The sequence below is a fragment of the Dromiciops gliroides genome, chromosome 6, assembly GCF_019393635.1.
Source record: "Dromiciops gliroides isolate mDroGli1 chromosome 6, mDroGli1.pri, whole genome shotgun sequence".
In the NCBI taxonomy this organism is placed as follows: Eukaryota; Metazoa; Chordata; class Mammalia; order Microbiotheria; family Microbiotheriidae; genus Dromiciops; species Dromiciops gliroides.
In genome coordinates this window covers 12,152,841-12,169,262 of record NC_057866.1, presented here as the reverse complement: position 1 = coordinate 12,169,262, position 16,422 = coordinate 12,152,841, and the positions used below count along the sequence as shown (strand labels likewise).

The 16,422-nt window shown below is 49.9% G+C and overlaps 1 protein-coding gene across 2 annotated transcripts; it reads right to left on the bottom strand.

Moving 5' to 3' along the window:
• Positions 1–78: 78 nt before the first annotated feature.
• LOC122731531 (solute carrier family 22 member 6-A-like) lies at positions 79–15,664 on the bottom strand. 2 transcript variants are annotated; one of them, XM_043971698.1, is made up of 10 exons: positions 15,005–15,664; positions 12,468–12,571; positions 11,917–12,071; positions 8,368–8,536; positions 5,995–6,118; positions 5,538–5,653; positions 3,671–3,885; positions 1,699–1,807; positions 715–796; positions 79–617 (listed from the first exon to the last, which is right to left on the bottom strand). In XM_043971698.1, the coding sequence occupies exons 1-10, from the start codon at positions 15,395–15,397 to the stop codon at positions 546–548; spliced, it is 1,539 nt and encodes a 512-aa protein (XP_043827633.1). In that variant the 5' UTR covers positions 15,398–15,664; the 3' UTR covers positions 79–545. The 2 variants fall into 2 exon arrangements, with proteins under 2 accessions (XP_043827633.1, XP_043827632.1); XM_043971697.1 differs by having other exon boundaries at positions 715–918; positions 15,005–15,663.
• Between the last annotated feature and the right edge of the window lie 758 nt (positions 15,665–16,422).

The window sequence follows — 16,422 nt, the reverse complement described above, 5'->3', positions numbered from 1 at the left end:
GAGAGTGAAGCTGCCCAGGTTTTTTAAAGGGAGCCGAGGCAAGGTCCCTCAGCCAAGGCCCTCAGCCAAGGCGCAGAATTAGAGAAGACCCTTTATTAGCCACCTAATGTGGGTACAACCCTGTCTCCTGTCTCTGTTCTGCCAAAGGGGAAACCAAGGCAAGAGCCTGGAAACTGCTTGCTGGGGTGTGTTGTAGCAAGGGCTCAGCCTTGTTTCCAGGGCTACTCTGGGCCAGCTTTTCAGACCCAGGGGGATGGAAGATGGGGGAGGATGCTGAGTGTGGGGGAGGCTGAGCCAGTGAGAAGGTGGGGAGACCTGGCAGCAGCTGGCATCTCCTCCTCCTGTCTGAGGAGGACCAGGCCCCAGGCACAGCAGCAGATGTGTGTGTGTGTGTGTGTGTGTGGGGAGGGGGCATGTGGGTGAGCCAGGCGGTGCTTGAAGTCCCAGGAACAGAACAGAACTCAGGGGTCCTGTCTCCCAGTTGGCCCACTGGCCAGGCAATGTGGCCGTGGGCCTAAGAGACATCCTCTGGTCACTTGGTGTCTCTACCGGTGTCCCTGGCCACCATCTGGAGGACTGCTTTCTCCTAAGGGTCTGTGTCCTGCTGCCGGGCAAGCCTGAAGGGCCAGATAGTCTGGAGTGAGTGGGGAAGCCTTTTCAAAAGAAAGGAGGGCATACTTGGACAAGCCAAGGAAGGAAGAAGCTTCTACTTACCTGTTCTCTACTTCGTCCACTGTGTCCTTCAAGGGCTGGTTCCTGGTTTCCGGCAGCCCAAGAGCCACAAGGCCCGAGAGCACTGGGATGGAACCGTAAATGATGGGGGGCACCAGAGGCATCTGCTCACCCAGTAGCTTTACCAGGGGAGCCACAATGCCCCCAACTCGGGCCATGGTGCTTCCCACCCCCAGGCCAGTCTGCCTGGGAAGGGATCCAATTCCAGAGGAGAGAAGGGACATTAATTTCAGGTAGGAGCCCCCTCATCACCATGGCCACCCAGCTCTCCCCACATCCCAAGCACTGGTTTGTTTTTGTTTGTTTGTTTCCTACCAGCATAGCCTGGGCGGGGAGGGGAGGCTGAGGCTTTAGCAGATTAACTGTCTGCCCTCTACACACTAGGCTCCCATCTCCTGGCTGAGGCCCAAGTTTTAAAACATCCCCTGAGAGGAATCAGAGGCCCAGCCTCATCTGTCACTGAACCCCCGTAGGGCCCAACTCCCAGTCTTGTAGGCAAAAGGATGAGGGAAATGAGAGAAGAGGCCTGAGGACCAAGGAGGGAGCGCTCCCCACTGAATGGAGCAGGGCCCTGGAAGTTCATCCTCACTTTTGTCACTGGAGATGAAGGCCAGTGCTCTGGATCTCCTCATTTTAGGCCAGCTGACCTCCCTAGCTCTGCCCAGGTTGGAAGGTGTTCCACCCATTCCCATGTTCCCAACCTCATTCCAAGAAGCGTGGCCTTGCCAGGGAAGCCCCAGAGACCGGCATCCCATGGTGTGCCCATGAAAAAGCCCCTTCTCCTGACCCTTCCATCTTCTCTCTCTCTCTTTGGTCCTTTTTAAATGTCAGCCTGCCTCAGTCTTCTCCCTACCTTGCCTGCTCTCCCCCAGGGCACCTGGAAAATGGCTCCTCAGCTATAGAAATCAGTCTGACCCTGGCTCCCCAGCCCATGCATTCAGCTGCCTTGGGGCCTCACTCCCCTACCTGATGGCTGTGGGATACAGCTCTCCCGTGTAGAGGTAGATGCAGTTGAAGGAGGCAGCCAGGCAGCCCTTCCCTAACACTGCCAGAGTGGTCCGAAGGGCAGCTAGTTCTGAGAAAGGACATAGATGAGATGCTGGAGGCGTGTGGAGTGTATGTGTGTGTGTGTGTGTGTGTGTGTGTGTGTGTACTCGAATGCCCATGCATGGATAGACAGAGTCTGTGGGAAGCAGCTCAGCCCAGTCCCACAGGCCCTCTAGCTCAGCTCAGTCCCATTAGTGCCATCGTTCAAAGCCTCAGAAAACAGAAAACATAGGCATTGCTTGTGCTGATTTCCAGATGACAGTACTGGGACTGGCGCAATGTCACATGGCCAGTTTTGGAACTTGGGGTCCCTGAATACCAGCTCTTAGGCTTCACAGGAGCTCCCTCTGCCAACTCAGCCTTTGGCTCCCCCATGAATGACTCTCGCTATCTGTCTCCTTCAGGGCAAGACCACTGTGCCAAGGTCCCAGGGCAGGGACTCAGATGCCTCCCTTGCTCTCCTGGCCAGGTCAGAGTTAGGGTTGGCTGCTAAAATCCTGGGGTCAAGAGGAAGATGCATGGGAGCATAAAGAGGCCTCTGCCTTGGCTCTCCCTCTCTGCCCTCTCTTCTTGGCTCCCTCTCTCAGGTCCTCCACTCAATTCCTTTTCTTCTAATCCTTGGGTTGCTCAGGGTTGGCCTGGTGGCTTTGCTGAATTTGGAACATAATAAATGTTGTTAGGGGAAATTGCATTATTATTATTATTATTATTTTTGTGGGGCAATGAGGGTTAAGTGACTTGCCCAGGGTCACACAAGCTAGTAAGTGTCAAGTGTCTGAGACCAGATTTGAATTCAGGTCCTCCTGAGGCCGATGCTTTATCCACTGCACCGCCTAGCCGCCCCCGGAATTAAATTATTTTTAATGGACTAGAACCCAGAAAAGCACCTGGGTTCTAGTGCCAGTCTGGCTCCTTATTACCTGGGTGTCCCCCAGCCTGGCCTTGTCATCCAATAATAATAACAACCAACATTTCCACTGAGCTTTGGGGTTGGCAAAGAACTGTACATGTATCGTCATGTTTAATCCTTGCAACAATCCAGGGAAATATGTGCTCTTGTCTCCCATTTTACAGATGAGGAAACTGGGGCTGAGGTTAAGTGATTTGCTTGGGTGTTGGGAAGGTGGGATTTGAACCTTAGCTCTTCCAGGTCTCTATCTATTATGTTACATTGCTTGTTTTCCTACCTGTGACCTGAGGTAAGTCACTTAATCTTTCTGGGTCTCAGTTTCCTCCTATGTAAAATGAGGGTCTGGACTAAATGGGTATCAAGGTCCCTTTCAGTTCTAAATCTACAATCCTGGTACTGTTTAAAAATAACCATTGGCACCTCAGTTTCCCCAACTGTACAAAGAGTAGGTTGGATTAGATAGGGACTAAGATGCTTTTGAGCTCTCAACACTGTGAGTCCATCTGTGTGAACCAAGGTCCTGGGCAGTGACAGGAGGCCAGCGTTGGGTTCCTCTGGGTGGCCATGATCTGGGTTAGAGTGGTTTCTGTGCCCTCTTGGATGAGGAGAGAGAATCACCACTGGGAAATGAAGGAAATTGCTCTGGAAGGTCATACATCAAAAGGATTTAGAGCTGAAAGGGACATTGGAGGTCATTCAGTCCAACTCCCTCACTTTACAGATGGGGAAACCGAGGCCACAGAGGTTTTGATTTGCCTGGGGTCACAGGTAGTAAGTGAAGTCATATAGTATACACCTGTATACTATGGGAGCCCTAAGTTCAAAAACCCATCTTGCTAGCTGTGTAACCATGAACAAATTATTTAACCTTCCTCAGTTTCCTCATCTGAAAAATGGGGCTGGTAATAGTGGAAAGTAAGGCTCAGAGAGGCTTTCGTTTAGTGGCTTATTTCAGGCCAGGCAGGAGGTAGGAACTCTCACCTGCAGGCACAAAGAGGTTGGCCAGGATGCCCAGTCCTGCTAGTACCAGCGTGGTCACCTGGGCTACCCTGCGCCCAACTCGGCTCATGGCCAAGGTGGAGAGCAGCTTGGCTGGAATGTCCACAATGCCAAACAGCAACTGCAGCATGTGTGCCCGGAGTCCAAAGCCCTGCAGGTCCATGGCCACTCCGTAGTAGGCGAAACTGGTGGCAAACCTTTGGGAAGAGAGGGGAGGAGAGGAGAGGAGAGGAGAGGAGAGGAGAGGAGAGGAGAGGAGTGGAGATACGGGGAGTCTGAGTCTCCTGTGAGGCTGAGGGTTGTGCCTCCCTCAGGGCAGGGAATGGAATCCAGAGGATTGGGGGGGAGAAGAGGTGGGCGCCTCCCTCCCAGGGAGGTGTGCCTCTTCTTCATTCAGTTTGGGGCAAAGCTGTCTTATACTGATCATAGCTCAGTTATGTAAACCTCTTTGAAGGTTTACAAAGCGCTTTTCATTCATTACCTCCTGTGATCCTCACAACAGCTCTGTGAGGTAGGTGATATTAGTGTTCTCATTGTTCTTAGGAAGCCTGGGGCAGCTAGGCGGCACAGTGGGTAGAGCACTGGCTTTGGAGTCAGGAAGACCTGAGTTCAAATCTCACCTCAGACACTTGCACAGCCCTCACTCACTTAAATCCAATTCACTGCAAGTCATGACTTCACCTCGATGTCACAGTCCTCTTTGAGAACCGAGGACAAGCAACAACGGCAATTTTTGAAGCCTAGAGAGGTTAAGAAACCTGTCCAAGGTCACACAGTCAGGTCTTCTGACTCTGTCAGTGCTGAGTCTCCATCCACTCATAGGACACTTTTGCCTCAAACTGAATGGAGAAGGGTCAGAAGCTCCGGATGGTCCATGAGCCAGATTACCTCTTTATTTCTCCAGTGGCTCACGAGCCATTTCTCCTGCCATCTTTGTGGCTCTAATCTGAGAGATAATGTGGAATAGGAGCCATCTCAAGTGTCAGCCTCAGAGTCCTAAGGATCTGGGTTCAAATCCCGCCTCTGACATATGCAGATCCCTAAGATTTAGAAGGGGTAGAAAGGCTGCCCATCTACATTGGTGGAAGGGGGTTCATGACTAGGCAAGATCCCAGCTTTAGAGCTGAGATGATCTGAATTTATAGGTGAGGAAACTGAGGCCCAGAAGGGTTAGGCAGCCTGTCCAAAGGCCATGCAGGTAGTGAGTGACAGCATTTGAACCCAGACCCTCTGGCTCCAAAGTTGGTTTTTCTGTATAGAGCTGTTTCTCGAATTTGCTCCCTGACACTGTGGTGATCTGAGGGCTGGACAGAAACTTCTGAATTTAGCTAAGGCCCACATCAATGTGGCAGCTAGCTGACACGGTGGATAGAGTCCTGAACTTGACTGCAGGAAAACCGGAGTTCCAATCTTGCCTTGGATACTCATTAACTATAGCACTGGGGCTGCTAGTTAATCTCTCTCAGCCTCCATTTCCTCATCTATAAAATGGGATTACAACAGCACCTACCTCATAGGGTTACTGGAAAGATCAAATGAGATAATAAAATGCTTTGCAAACCTTAACATATTCTAGAAACACATTCTAGTTCTTAGCTATCATTCCCCTTTCTAAACCCTCCTTCAGGGTAAAGGGAAATCGGGCTTGTCAGACAATATTTATCACAGAATAAAAACCAGAGAAATGTATTTTGTTGGGGGGTAGTGGCCAGACATCCCGACGTCATGTAGGCTTTGCATATCTTAAAATGTCACATAAATGTTTACATATCTTTGCATATCTTAAAATAGCATATAAAGGGTCCATGAGTCCCTCTGCCCAGGGGCCCCAGCCTGCAGAGGCACCTACCAGACAGCTGCCAGGCATTTGGAGATGCGCCGAATGGTGGGTGTGTGGATCAGGTCCCAGGGGGTTCCTGAGGCCTGAGCCAGAGCCAATTCTTTCTGAAGATGGGACTTCAGGACCTAATTGGCAATAGAAGGAGAGAGCTAGAATTTAGGGGAAGGCTTCCTTCTGTAGCCCTGGGGGCCAGAGGGAAAGGGGCCCCTAACAGAGAGGAGGCTTTTCTAGGCTCCTGGAGTTAGATCCAACACAAGACCTCCAGGGTATGGTGGGGATGGAGAGGGATCCAGAAAGCCGGCCGACTGCTCATCGCCTGACCAAACACCATGGCTTTCGCTCCCAGGGTCACTTAGGTGGCGGTTCCTCTTCTTTTCCTCTCCCTCCCCCTTTTCTTTTCCTTCCTCCCCCATCTCTCCCCTTCCAGGTATTTTGGGGAGCCAGGTTTCCCTGGCAACTCCTTCACCTCTATGCTGAGTTTCTCTCCTTCTGCTTTCTTCCCATTGATTCGAGCCACCCTCTTCAGCACCTGGACAGCTTGCTCCGGTTTCCTAGCCAGGACCAGCCATCGTGCTGACTCTGCAAACCACCTAAGGATTGGGTGGTCACGGTATCTCGGAGCCATTCCCGAACAAACATCTTCCACCCACCACCCCCGTTGAGAGTCCCACTGGCCTTGGCTTGGAGAACTCTAGTGAGGGAATTCTCCCCCTCCTTGGGCAGCCCACTCTGCTCTGGGATGATGAGCTATCTCTCATCATTAGGAGGGTAATTCTGACACTCGGAATCTTTTCCCACCCAGTTTGCCCTCAGACAAGGTAGAACAAACCTTTTTCCACATGTTCTGTCATTTTCAGTCGTGTCCGACTTTTTGTGACTCTACTGGGGTTTTCTTGGCAAAGATACTGGAGTGGTTTGCCATTTCAATCCTTCAAATACTTAAAGAAAGCTAGCTTGTCATCCCAAGTCTTTTCTCCAGGCTAAGCACTCCTAGTTCCTTCAAACAATTCACATATAAGATTCTTTGGCAGCACTTCACCCTCCCTGTCTCTTTCTAACATCAATGTCCTGCCCAAAATGTCGGGCTCAGAACTGCCCCTGATTGAGTTGGAACAGGGCACAGTACAGAGGAACTGTCATCCCCTGGTCTGGGCATTATAGCTTCACGAATATGGGACAAGGTCCCATTAGGTCCTTTGTCTACCATAGTTTTCTGGTGAGAAGCTGTCCCACAGTGTCAGCTCCCTTCCCCCTTCCTAACCTCCTACTGAGGAAGTTGGTTTCTTGTACCCAGCTGTAAGACATTACATTTATCTCTATGAAATATCATCTGATTTTCTTCTTGAAAATTTTTAGGGCCCTGACTTTTTCATCCTGTTAGTTCTCTCTCCTACCCTTGGCTCATACACACAAATTTGAGAGAATCATATTGTTCTATCCAGAGGCAGCTGGGCATAGTGGATGGAACAGAGATTGGAGTCACTTAATCTCTGTTTTCCTTCCATTTCCTCATCTGTAAAATGAGAATAGCAATATCACCAGCTCTCAGGGTTGATGTGAAGATCAAATGAGATAATATTTGCAAAGCACTTTGCAAACCTTAAACTGACATATGTATTGTTGTTTGTGATTGTTATTCCATGTCTTTATCCAAAGGCATATTCTAGGTGTCTAGTCAGCTAGATGGTTCAGTGTATAAAGTGCTGGGCCTGGAGTCAGGAAGACCCGAGTTCAAATCTGGCCTCAGACATTGACTAGTTGTGTGGCCCTGGACAAGTCACTTAACCTTTGATAACCTAGAAAAGGAAATGGAAAACCACTCCAGTATCTCAGTATGGTCTCCAGGGTCACACCAGTTGGACACTACTGAACGACAATTCAAGTCATTGATTAAAATGGTAACTAGCGAAGAACAAAGCACAAATCCCCTAGCCACTCCACTTTTCGAGTTGACACCAGACCATTCCTGACTGATCATTCTTTAGATCTTGCCTTCTAAGCAGCATTGAATTCACTGAATGCACTATTGTTTAGCTCACATCTTTTTGTCTTTTTTCCACATAGATAACAATGGGAAATACTTTGTTAAAATCTAGCTTGACTACATCGAAAGTATTGCTTAGATACAATTGTTACTTGAAGCTCCTTTTCCCAGCCTATTCCCAGGGGGAAATTCTTCTCCTTGATTTCACCACAGGGGAGCAGTAGCTTCAGATTTTCAACCTGTTAATGACAGCCACACAATATGGCCCCTTCCCAATGGGTAGCAACTGACCAGTCTCTCCCTAGCAGAACCAAAAGGGCCAAGTTCCATCTTTTTCATTTTTCATCTCACAGGGACTTGGGGGTGGGGCGGGGTAGGGAGGGAGTTCATGAACAAGGGCTGATAGTTAACAGTTTTTACCTCTGGGATTTCAGAAATCATCTCCAACCATCTCCTTTTACAGAGGAGGAAACTGAGACCCAGTATGTGTTGAACAACGACAGTTTGTTCACTGCTGCTATCAGTGTTGCTGGGGGTGAGGCACAGTCCCTCCCTGACCTCTGGGAACCACCCATACCCACATCTACACCCCCTTCACACACACCTACCATGTAGTACTATAGGGAGCTGGAAAGCTCCTGCCCTGAAATCAACCCCCTAATTTCCCAAACAAGAAACTGAGGCCCAGAGAGTTTCAGCAACTTTCCCTCACCCTAATCCCAAGTTTTAGTTAGGACTGGAATCCAGCTCTAGATAGAAGTAGAACTCTAGTTGTATCCTTGAATTTAGGGCTTCCATCCTAGTATGATATAGGAACAGGGGATGATGTGTTTGGCTGTCCATTAATACACCTACCAGGAGTAGCAGAAGAAGACAAAGAAAGGCATCGAGAGGGTGAGCTGAAGCCAGCGCCAGTCGGGGAGGGCGTACGCCAGGCCTGGAAGGAGTATCTGTCCCAGAGTGGCAGAGTAGCTAACCAGGGTGCCCGTAATTGTGCGGGTCCGGGTGGGGGACCACTCTAGAACTAGAGAGAAGAGAAACAGTTTTTCCTCCATACCTCAGTTTCCTTATCCATTCAATACAAAGGTCCACCTAAACCATTACTAAAATTTCTCACCTGTGACCATCTATGTTTTGGTCCTTTTTTTTTTTGGTGGGGCAATGAGGGTTAAGCGACTTGCCCAGGGTCACACAGCTAGTGTCAAGTGTCTGAGGCCAGATTTGAACTCAGGTCCTCCTGAATCCAGGGCCAGTGCTTTATCCACTGCACCACCTAGCTGCCCCCACCATCTATGTTTTAACATTCTTTTTTTCTAAGGCCCCTTTCAGCTTCAGCATTCTCTAATCTCAGGCTCCTTTTATCACTGACATTTTTGGTTCTGCATTCTAACAGTCTATATTCTAAGGTCCCTCTTGTGGTGAAATTCTAAGTTCTAGAACCCTAGCACTGACATTCTGTTCTCTTAGGTTCCTTCCAACTCTGTGACAGTATGTTTTCTATGCTATCATTTTAGGTTCTAAGGTCCTTTTCAACTTCAGCATTCTCTGTTCTAGGTCCCTCCCAACCCAGACAGGCAATTTTCTAGGTTCCCTTCCAGCTGTAAGAGCCTATTTTTTATGTTGTAGCACTCTAAGTTTGAAGGTTCCTTAAATTCAGCATTAATATTCTATGTTCTAAGATCCCTCCCACCTCTGCTATGCTATGTTCTAGGGAACCTTCCAGCTTTGGCATTTTGTATTCTAGGTCTTTCCAGTTCTGATATTTTATGTTCTATGCATTTTCATATGTCCCCACCATCCTGGGCCCCAGTTGGATCTCTGGGATCCCTCTTCCCAGATTTACTCCTTTTCTTTCTAATTCCTACTCCTGACTCCTAGGGTATCCACCTATCCCTTCCAACTCCCTCCCCCCCCAACTTGTTCTGACTTCCTGGACAAGTTATTAGGGTTCTGTTCACCTAAAAGTCCTGTCCTTCCCCTTCCTCAAGACCCCTTCTTTATGTCTGCCTTTCCTAAGGCCCCTGGAGTTAGCCCAAAAGGCCTCTACCTCAGGGCAAGGAATTCCCTCCATATTTGTTGTCATTGGCCCTAATCAACGTCTGAGCCTGGACATTGCTGATAGACTAACTACATTCTATGACTGGACCTCTGAGGTTCTTGCCTTGTACCCTGCCACTCAACCTAGCTCTCCAAAGCTGTTTCCTGGGCTCTGGGTACAGAGGGTTAACAGGTCCAGAGCTGAGCTGGGCCACGTGTGTTCTCTGGGCTAGAGCCAAGGCCTGGGGGGAAGGGGGGGTGGACAATGAAGTTGCCTAGAGAGGGCTGGGATGAGGGCAAGGACTCCAGGAGGGGACAGGGTAGTATTTACAGTAATCAGAGAACCCTCTACCCCTGCTTAAGCCTTCAGGGCATAGCTTAGCCCTAGGTGAGAGAGGGAACCCCACGGTGCCAAAACAGATTTTGCTGTTCCTGAGAATTCTGGGTAAGGGAAAGGAGGGGGATCAGAACTCAGACTTAGGAGCCCAGGCACACTGCATTCAAAGGGTGGGGGTGGGGACAGGGGTAAGGGCCAGGCAGAGCAAGGGGAAAGGAGATACATGAGGAATGAAGGGAGTGGAAGGGGAGGGGAAGCAATTGTAGACGGACAATTGTAGCACGATACCAAGGATTGGACGGGATTGGGAGGAAATGAGGCTGGGTTTAAATGGAATGGTTTTGTGGGGGTGAACCCTGGGATTCAGGGGGAAAGTAGGCCTAGAGCTATCAAGCAAAATTGGCTCCTTGGGGCAGCTAGGCGGCGCAGTGGATAGAGCACTGGCCCTGGAGTCAGGAGGACCTGAGTTCAAATCCGACCCCAGACACTTAACACTTACTAGCTGTGTGACCCTGGGCAAGTCACTTAACCTCAATTGCCTCACCAAAAAAAAAAAAAGTGCCAAAATTGGCTCCTAGTTCCCTCAATCAATATTAATTGAAGCCATAGCCCATATAATTTAGAATTGGAAGGGACCTTAGAAATCCTTTTGTTTTACAGATGAAGAAACTGAGGCCCAGAGAGGCAGGAAAGGGAAGGGAACAAGCATTTATATAGCACCTACTGTATGCCAGGTGCCATGATAAGCCCTTTTTACAAATAGCTCATGTGTTTCTCACAGCAGCCCTGTGATGTGGGGTGATTATTATCTCCATTTTACAGTTTACAGTTCAGAAAACTGAGGCAAATGGAGGCTATAAGCCCAAAGTCATGTAACTGGTAAGGGACAGAGATGGGATTTGAACTCAGGTCTTCTGACTCCAATTCCAGGGCTCCTTGCACCTAAGTGAGCAGCTACCTACCTAACATTCTTCAATGATTCATGGGTCTGTGGTTTTGCAGGTGTGGATTAGCCCTTCACTGACACAGATAGCAACCTCTCTCTAACTTGGGCGATGGTTTTTGAGAGTGGTGGCAGCTGAAAAAAGTCATCACCAGCCTTGATGAGGAAGTGTTCTGAACCCGCCGAGGTCCCTTGGTCAACAGACCTCACAGTGCATTGATGGCCAGGCCTGGACAGTTGGCCAGGACTTGCTGGAGGCAGGAAAGAGACCTAGCTCTGTCCTCAGAGGACAGAGTTTAAATCTTGTCTCTGCTACTTAATGACCTGGTCAAATTCCTTTGCTTCTTTGTGTTTCAGTGGAGTTGGACAAGATGGCCTTTGAGGTTCCTCCTAGACCTATAGCTGTGATCCTGCGATGCCTCTCCTGAGAGGGATAGTGATTTGCCCAGTCACCCAGGTGGTGCTAAGTGGTTGTATCTGACTCCATCTTGAATCCAGACCTGGTGCAATAGCCTGCTGGTTGGTCTGCCTGCCTCAAGGCTCCCCCCCCCCCAGGGCATACTCTAGCAGCCAAAGAAACCTTCCTGGAACCTAGTTCTGACCATATCACCCCTATTTCCTCTTCCCATCCATAAACATCAATGGCTCCCTATTGCCTCCAGGATCAAATCCAGCCTTCTGTTTAGCTTTGCAAACCCTTCCTACCTCTCTGGTCTTCTTCCCCATATCCTATGGTCTATCGACCTTCGCATCCAGCTCCCCCAACTATTGTCCCCCATGCCTTGAAGGTTCTCCCACCTCACCTCTGCCTCCTGGCCTCCCTGTCTTCCTTCAAGACGCAGCATAGAATTGCACCTTCTGCCAAAGGCCTTTCCTCCAGCTCTCTTCCTGCTGAGGTTACCTTCTGTCTATTTTGCATATCTCGTTTGCTCTGGTTGTTTGTATGTTGTGAGCTCTTTGAGGCCAGCCACCCCGGTTTTTTGCCTTTCTTTGCATTTGTTCCCAGCATTCCCTGGTATGCAGTAAATACTCCATAAATGCTTGTTGACTTACTGGGTGGGAATGGGGGGATGTTTGGGACACTCACCCAAAGACATGCAGTTGAGGATGATCCCAGAGACAGCCATCCCAACCAGAAAGCGAAGGGCACAGTAGGTGGAGTAATTGGGGGAGAAGGCAGTGGCGGTCCCTGCCACCCCCAGTTGCAGGTAGGACCAGCTCAACAGGGCCTTCCGACCGAACCTGGGAGGGAGCAGAGGATCAGGGTACACCGGGTTAGTGCAGGCTGTCCCTAAGGAAGAGGTCTGTAGTCAGGAGAGTGAGAGGGAAGTGAGGAGGGGCAGCAGGGTACCCTACTGAGGCTCCGGTCATAGAGGGTAACTGTGACCAGGGACCACAGGGCATGAGCAGGGCCAGTGATGGGGACAGGAGGTAAGGAGGCAGGGATCATGGTCCTAAGGGACAGGCTGAGGATGAAGGATCAAAATTCAGAAGGAAAGTCAAAGGATGTAGGGGAAGAGGGGTGGAGAATTTGAATTCAGCCCGGGGCTCAGTTAGGGGGTTTAGATTATGGAGGTCTTGGGCCAGAGGTCTGAGATAGGGGTTGGAGCATCACCATCCCTCTCCTGAGGTAAGTACCTGTCTGCCAAGCTCCCAAACACCATGGCTCCCACAAGGACCCCGGCCATGTAAATGGATTGTGCCATCTGGGTCAGTTTCCAGAAGTCGCATACCAGGTCCCACTGTTTCAGAGAAAGGGGGATAAGAGCTTGAGGGGTAGCGGGGAGAGGCTGGGAGTTCAAAGCCCCATACTGATTCTCCCCTCCCTCTACAAAATGCCCTCCACTAGGAAGACCAGGAATCCTTCAGGCAAAGGGCCCACAAGCTGAGGCATTGGATAGTCCCCCAAGCTTTTTTTTTTTTTTTTTTTAAGTGAGGCAATTGGGGTTAAGTGACTTGCCCAGGGTCATACAGCTAGTAAATGTTAAGTGTCTGAGGCTGGATTTGAACTCAGGTACTCCTGACTCCAGGGCTGGTGCTCTATCCACTGCGCCACCTAGCTGCCCTTCCCCCAAGCTTTTCAATTAGGTTTCTGCTCCATCAGAATGCTAGATCCTTGCAGGCAGGGAATGTGCCACTTTTGTCTCTGTAGGCTTTAACTTGGTGCCTGGTATACTGTAAGCACTTAATAAGTGCTTGTGGAGGAGGAGGCAGGGGAGTGAGGGAAGGAGGGATAGAATTTGGAACTCAAAACTTTAAATAAGATGTTTATTATTTAAAAAATTTTTTAAAGTTAAAAAAAAAAGAAAAGAAATAAAAGGTGGTGGGGAAGCTTTCACCTGAGCAGAAGAGCCCAGAGGTGATTAGCCTGAGGGCAGAATGAGTGAAAGGAAGGTGACTTAAGTGCTGTGAATGGCCCAAAGGAGAAGACTCAGAAGATTCTTTTTTTTTTTTTTTTTTTACATATAAGGTATTTTATTTTTGACTCAGAAGATTCTTACTGAGGCTGGAGCTGGGACTAGGGAGGGGCGACTGCAGCTTTGCCCTAGATATTGAGCACTGATCTCTAGGGAGGCATGGTTCCTTTGTGACAGTACTCTAGACCAAAGCTTCTTAAACTGTGGGTTTAAACTGAATGCGAGGGGTCGAGAAAACTTTGGCAACAGTACAAGGTTATGTATTCCTATTTTTTTTTTTTGTGGGGCAATGGGGGTTAAGTGACTTGCTCAGGGTCACACAGCTGGTAAGTGTCAAGTGTCTGAGGCCGGATTTGAACTCAGGTACTCCTGAATCCAGCGGTGCTTTATCCACTGCGTCACCTAGCCACCCCCTGTATTCCTATTTTATATACGTATATACTTGGGCTTGTGTAAAAATTTCTCAGGCAAAACGGGGTCGAGAGTGGAAAAAGTTGAAGACTCTGCTCTAGACCAAGCCTCTGCTGGTCCCACATTATATCTGTCTCAGCCCTCCTCGGTGCCTATCCCCTGCCAGAGGCTCCTACCCCTCCCTTCCCCACATCTTCATCCTCCTGGGGGATTGCACCTGCTTTGGAGGGATGGTCATACAGCCTTGGCTTGAAGATCTCCAGCAATGGGCAGCACATGACCTCCTGAGGCAGCAGCCCCCTTCCACTCGGGGACAGTTGTCATGGTTGTGAAGTTCTTTCTGATGGACATGGAGCCTCCATTTGCTCCTGTCATTGCCCCTATTGCTCCTGGTTTTGCACCCTGGCACCAAGCATAATGAACCTCCTTCATGACAGCCCTTTGGATCCTTGAACACAGTCCCTGAATCTTCTCCAAGCTAAGCATTCCTAATTCCTTTTTTTTTTTGGTTCTCACACGGCATGTATTTGATTCTTTTACTTTCCTTGCTCACCAAAGTTCTTCCTTAAGGACAATGCTCCAAACTGACCAGGGTGGAGAGCCACCATCAGCTTCCTGTTTCTGGATTTTCTGGGCTGCCACATCACCCTCACCTTTAACCTTAGAATCCATGAAACCCACAATGTCTCTTTCAAGATCACTCGCTCTTTAGCCAGACCTCCCACAGCTTTGACCAGTGAAAGTTATTTTTTGAACCTTAGGCACACAACTTTACATTTTTCTCTAAACAAATTCACCTCTTTAGAATCAGCCATGTCAGGACCTCTTTGAACCCTGACTCTGTCCTCTATTAGTCATCCCTCCTGACTTTGGCTCCTCAGCACATTTGAGAAGTGTGCTATCTCTGTCTTTAGTGGAGTCTCTAATAAAAATGTTGAACAGAACAGGGGCAAGCTCAGACCCCTGAGGCACTTCACTGGAGACCCCCCCCCCCAAGCCAAGTGGCTATTAGACCATTAGGGGCTGCTCTTTGGGTCATGCTATTCAGCTATTTCTGAAGTAGATCTCGCCTTGCCATCTTTGCCAGATGATTAAATGCTCTGTTAAAGTCAAGCAGGGTTAATCCTATAGCATCTCTCAACTTACTGACTTAGTAAAGAAAGGAAAGACTTTTTCTCATTTTGCAGATGAGGAAAATTAGGTCCAGAGAGGGGAAGGGACTTAGCCGAAGTGACTCAGGTCGTAAAGAGCTGAGCTGAGATTTGACTCTGAATGTGTCACTTTCCATTAGGCTGCAATGGCTCTTCCCTGGGGCCCTGGCTTGTGTCCATCCCAGTTCCTCATTACCTCTGTCACAATGGTGGCCTTGAACTCGCTGTGGTCATAGGTCCATCCATCTCGGCAGGGCTCGGTGTTGGGGGTGCTCCCATTGTGAGTTGTGTCATTGGGCTCTAGGCTTTGCCAGTGGGGCTGGGAGAATTGCTGGCACCTCTCAGGCTGGTGGCTTCCATCCAGTGGAACCCACAACCGGAGGAGGGTCTCAGAGGTGAGGTTCCCTGTCTGGTAGGCACCAAGGGGCACTGGCTGGAGCCGACAGTGGTGTGGGGGCACCGCTGCCGAGAAGTTCTGCAGGAGGTTGTGAGAGGCCGTCAGGAGTATGGGAGCCACCAGCGCCACGATGTGCAGCAGTTGGAAGCGCCCCAGGCCCCCGAGCTGCTCCAGCAGGCTGGCGAAGGTCATGGCGGCTCTGGGAGCCCCTAGCCCTAGCTCCCTGAGGGCTGCCCTACACTGGTAGAGGAAAACTTAGTCAGTGGAACAGGGCTGGGCTCGTCCCAGAGCCCTAGCCTTACCATCTGATCTGTTCAGCCCTTGGAGGCCGGAAATGTCAGAGCTGTGGGGGGCCCCCTCCTCCAGGGGCCCAGGACATTCCCCCTCCGACTCCTCCTGCCCCTCCGACTCTTGTTCCCAAGTGCTGCTCTGGTGTGACTGGAGGGAGATTTCTATTGGGACGAGGCTTTGGCAGGACTGCCCAGGATTGCAGGGGCCAAGAACAACCCCCCTTCTCCCCCTCTGCTCGTCCCTCCCACCCCATCTGTAATTACCTCTCCTGGGTTAAACTATCATTTTGGCTTGAAAGGATTAAGCACTGGGAAGAGAAGCGGGGGATGTCCAAAGTCAAGGAAAGAGCATTGTCCTGGGCTGACCAGCAGGGCCCTTTGCCAGTCCCCACCTTGACACCTGGTCTGCAATCAGGGTTCAGAGGAGCCGTCTCTCTTTTTTTTGGAGCCTTCTCTTTGCCTTGCTCTGGTCCTCAGTATGTGGGTCTCCTCTCCCTGGGGGGTATATTAAGAACCACCTCAATCCTGATTCCTGGGCAAGGGGCAAGAGGTGGTGCCTCAGAATCTCCAAGGTGGAGCTATCTCAGAGGCCAGAGTCCAACCTATTCCGAGTGGGAACCTCTTTTGCCAGATCCCTGACCAGTGGTGGGTCATCTAGGCTCCCCCCCCACTCCCACACCTTGTAGACATCCAGTGATGGGGAACTGATTATCTCCAGAGAAAGTTTTTACTTATATTGAACTTAGATCAAGCATGGGGTGGAAGTGAAGGTGGGGGTGGAGGGAGAGAAGGGGAGGAAAGAGTCCTGATTAGGGGGTGGTTGGCTTCTTCCTAGCTGTGTACTCCTTCTCCTGGTCTTCCAGCTTCTTTCTTGGACTCAAGGGGGGAAAGGGGAGAGAAGAGCCCAGACAAACACCAGGCAGCAGC

Bases quoted from the DNA above. Each gene is read 5' to 3' on its own strand.
- LOC122731531 (XM_043971697.1), bottom strand. From the start codon at position 15,397: ATGACCTTCGCCAGCCTGCTGGAGCAGCTCGGGGGCCTGGGGCGCTTC. The intron at 6,119-8,367 runs GTAGGTGTATTA...CCCAATCCTTAG, and splicing joins GTCTTCTTCTGCTACTCCTG to GTGGTTTGCAGAGTCAGCAC. The intron at 618-714 runs GTAAGTAGAAGC...CTGGCCCTTCAG, and splicing joins GTGGACGAAGTAGAGAACAG to GCTTGCCCGGCAGCAGGACA.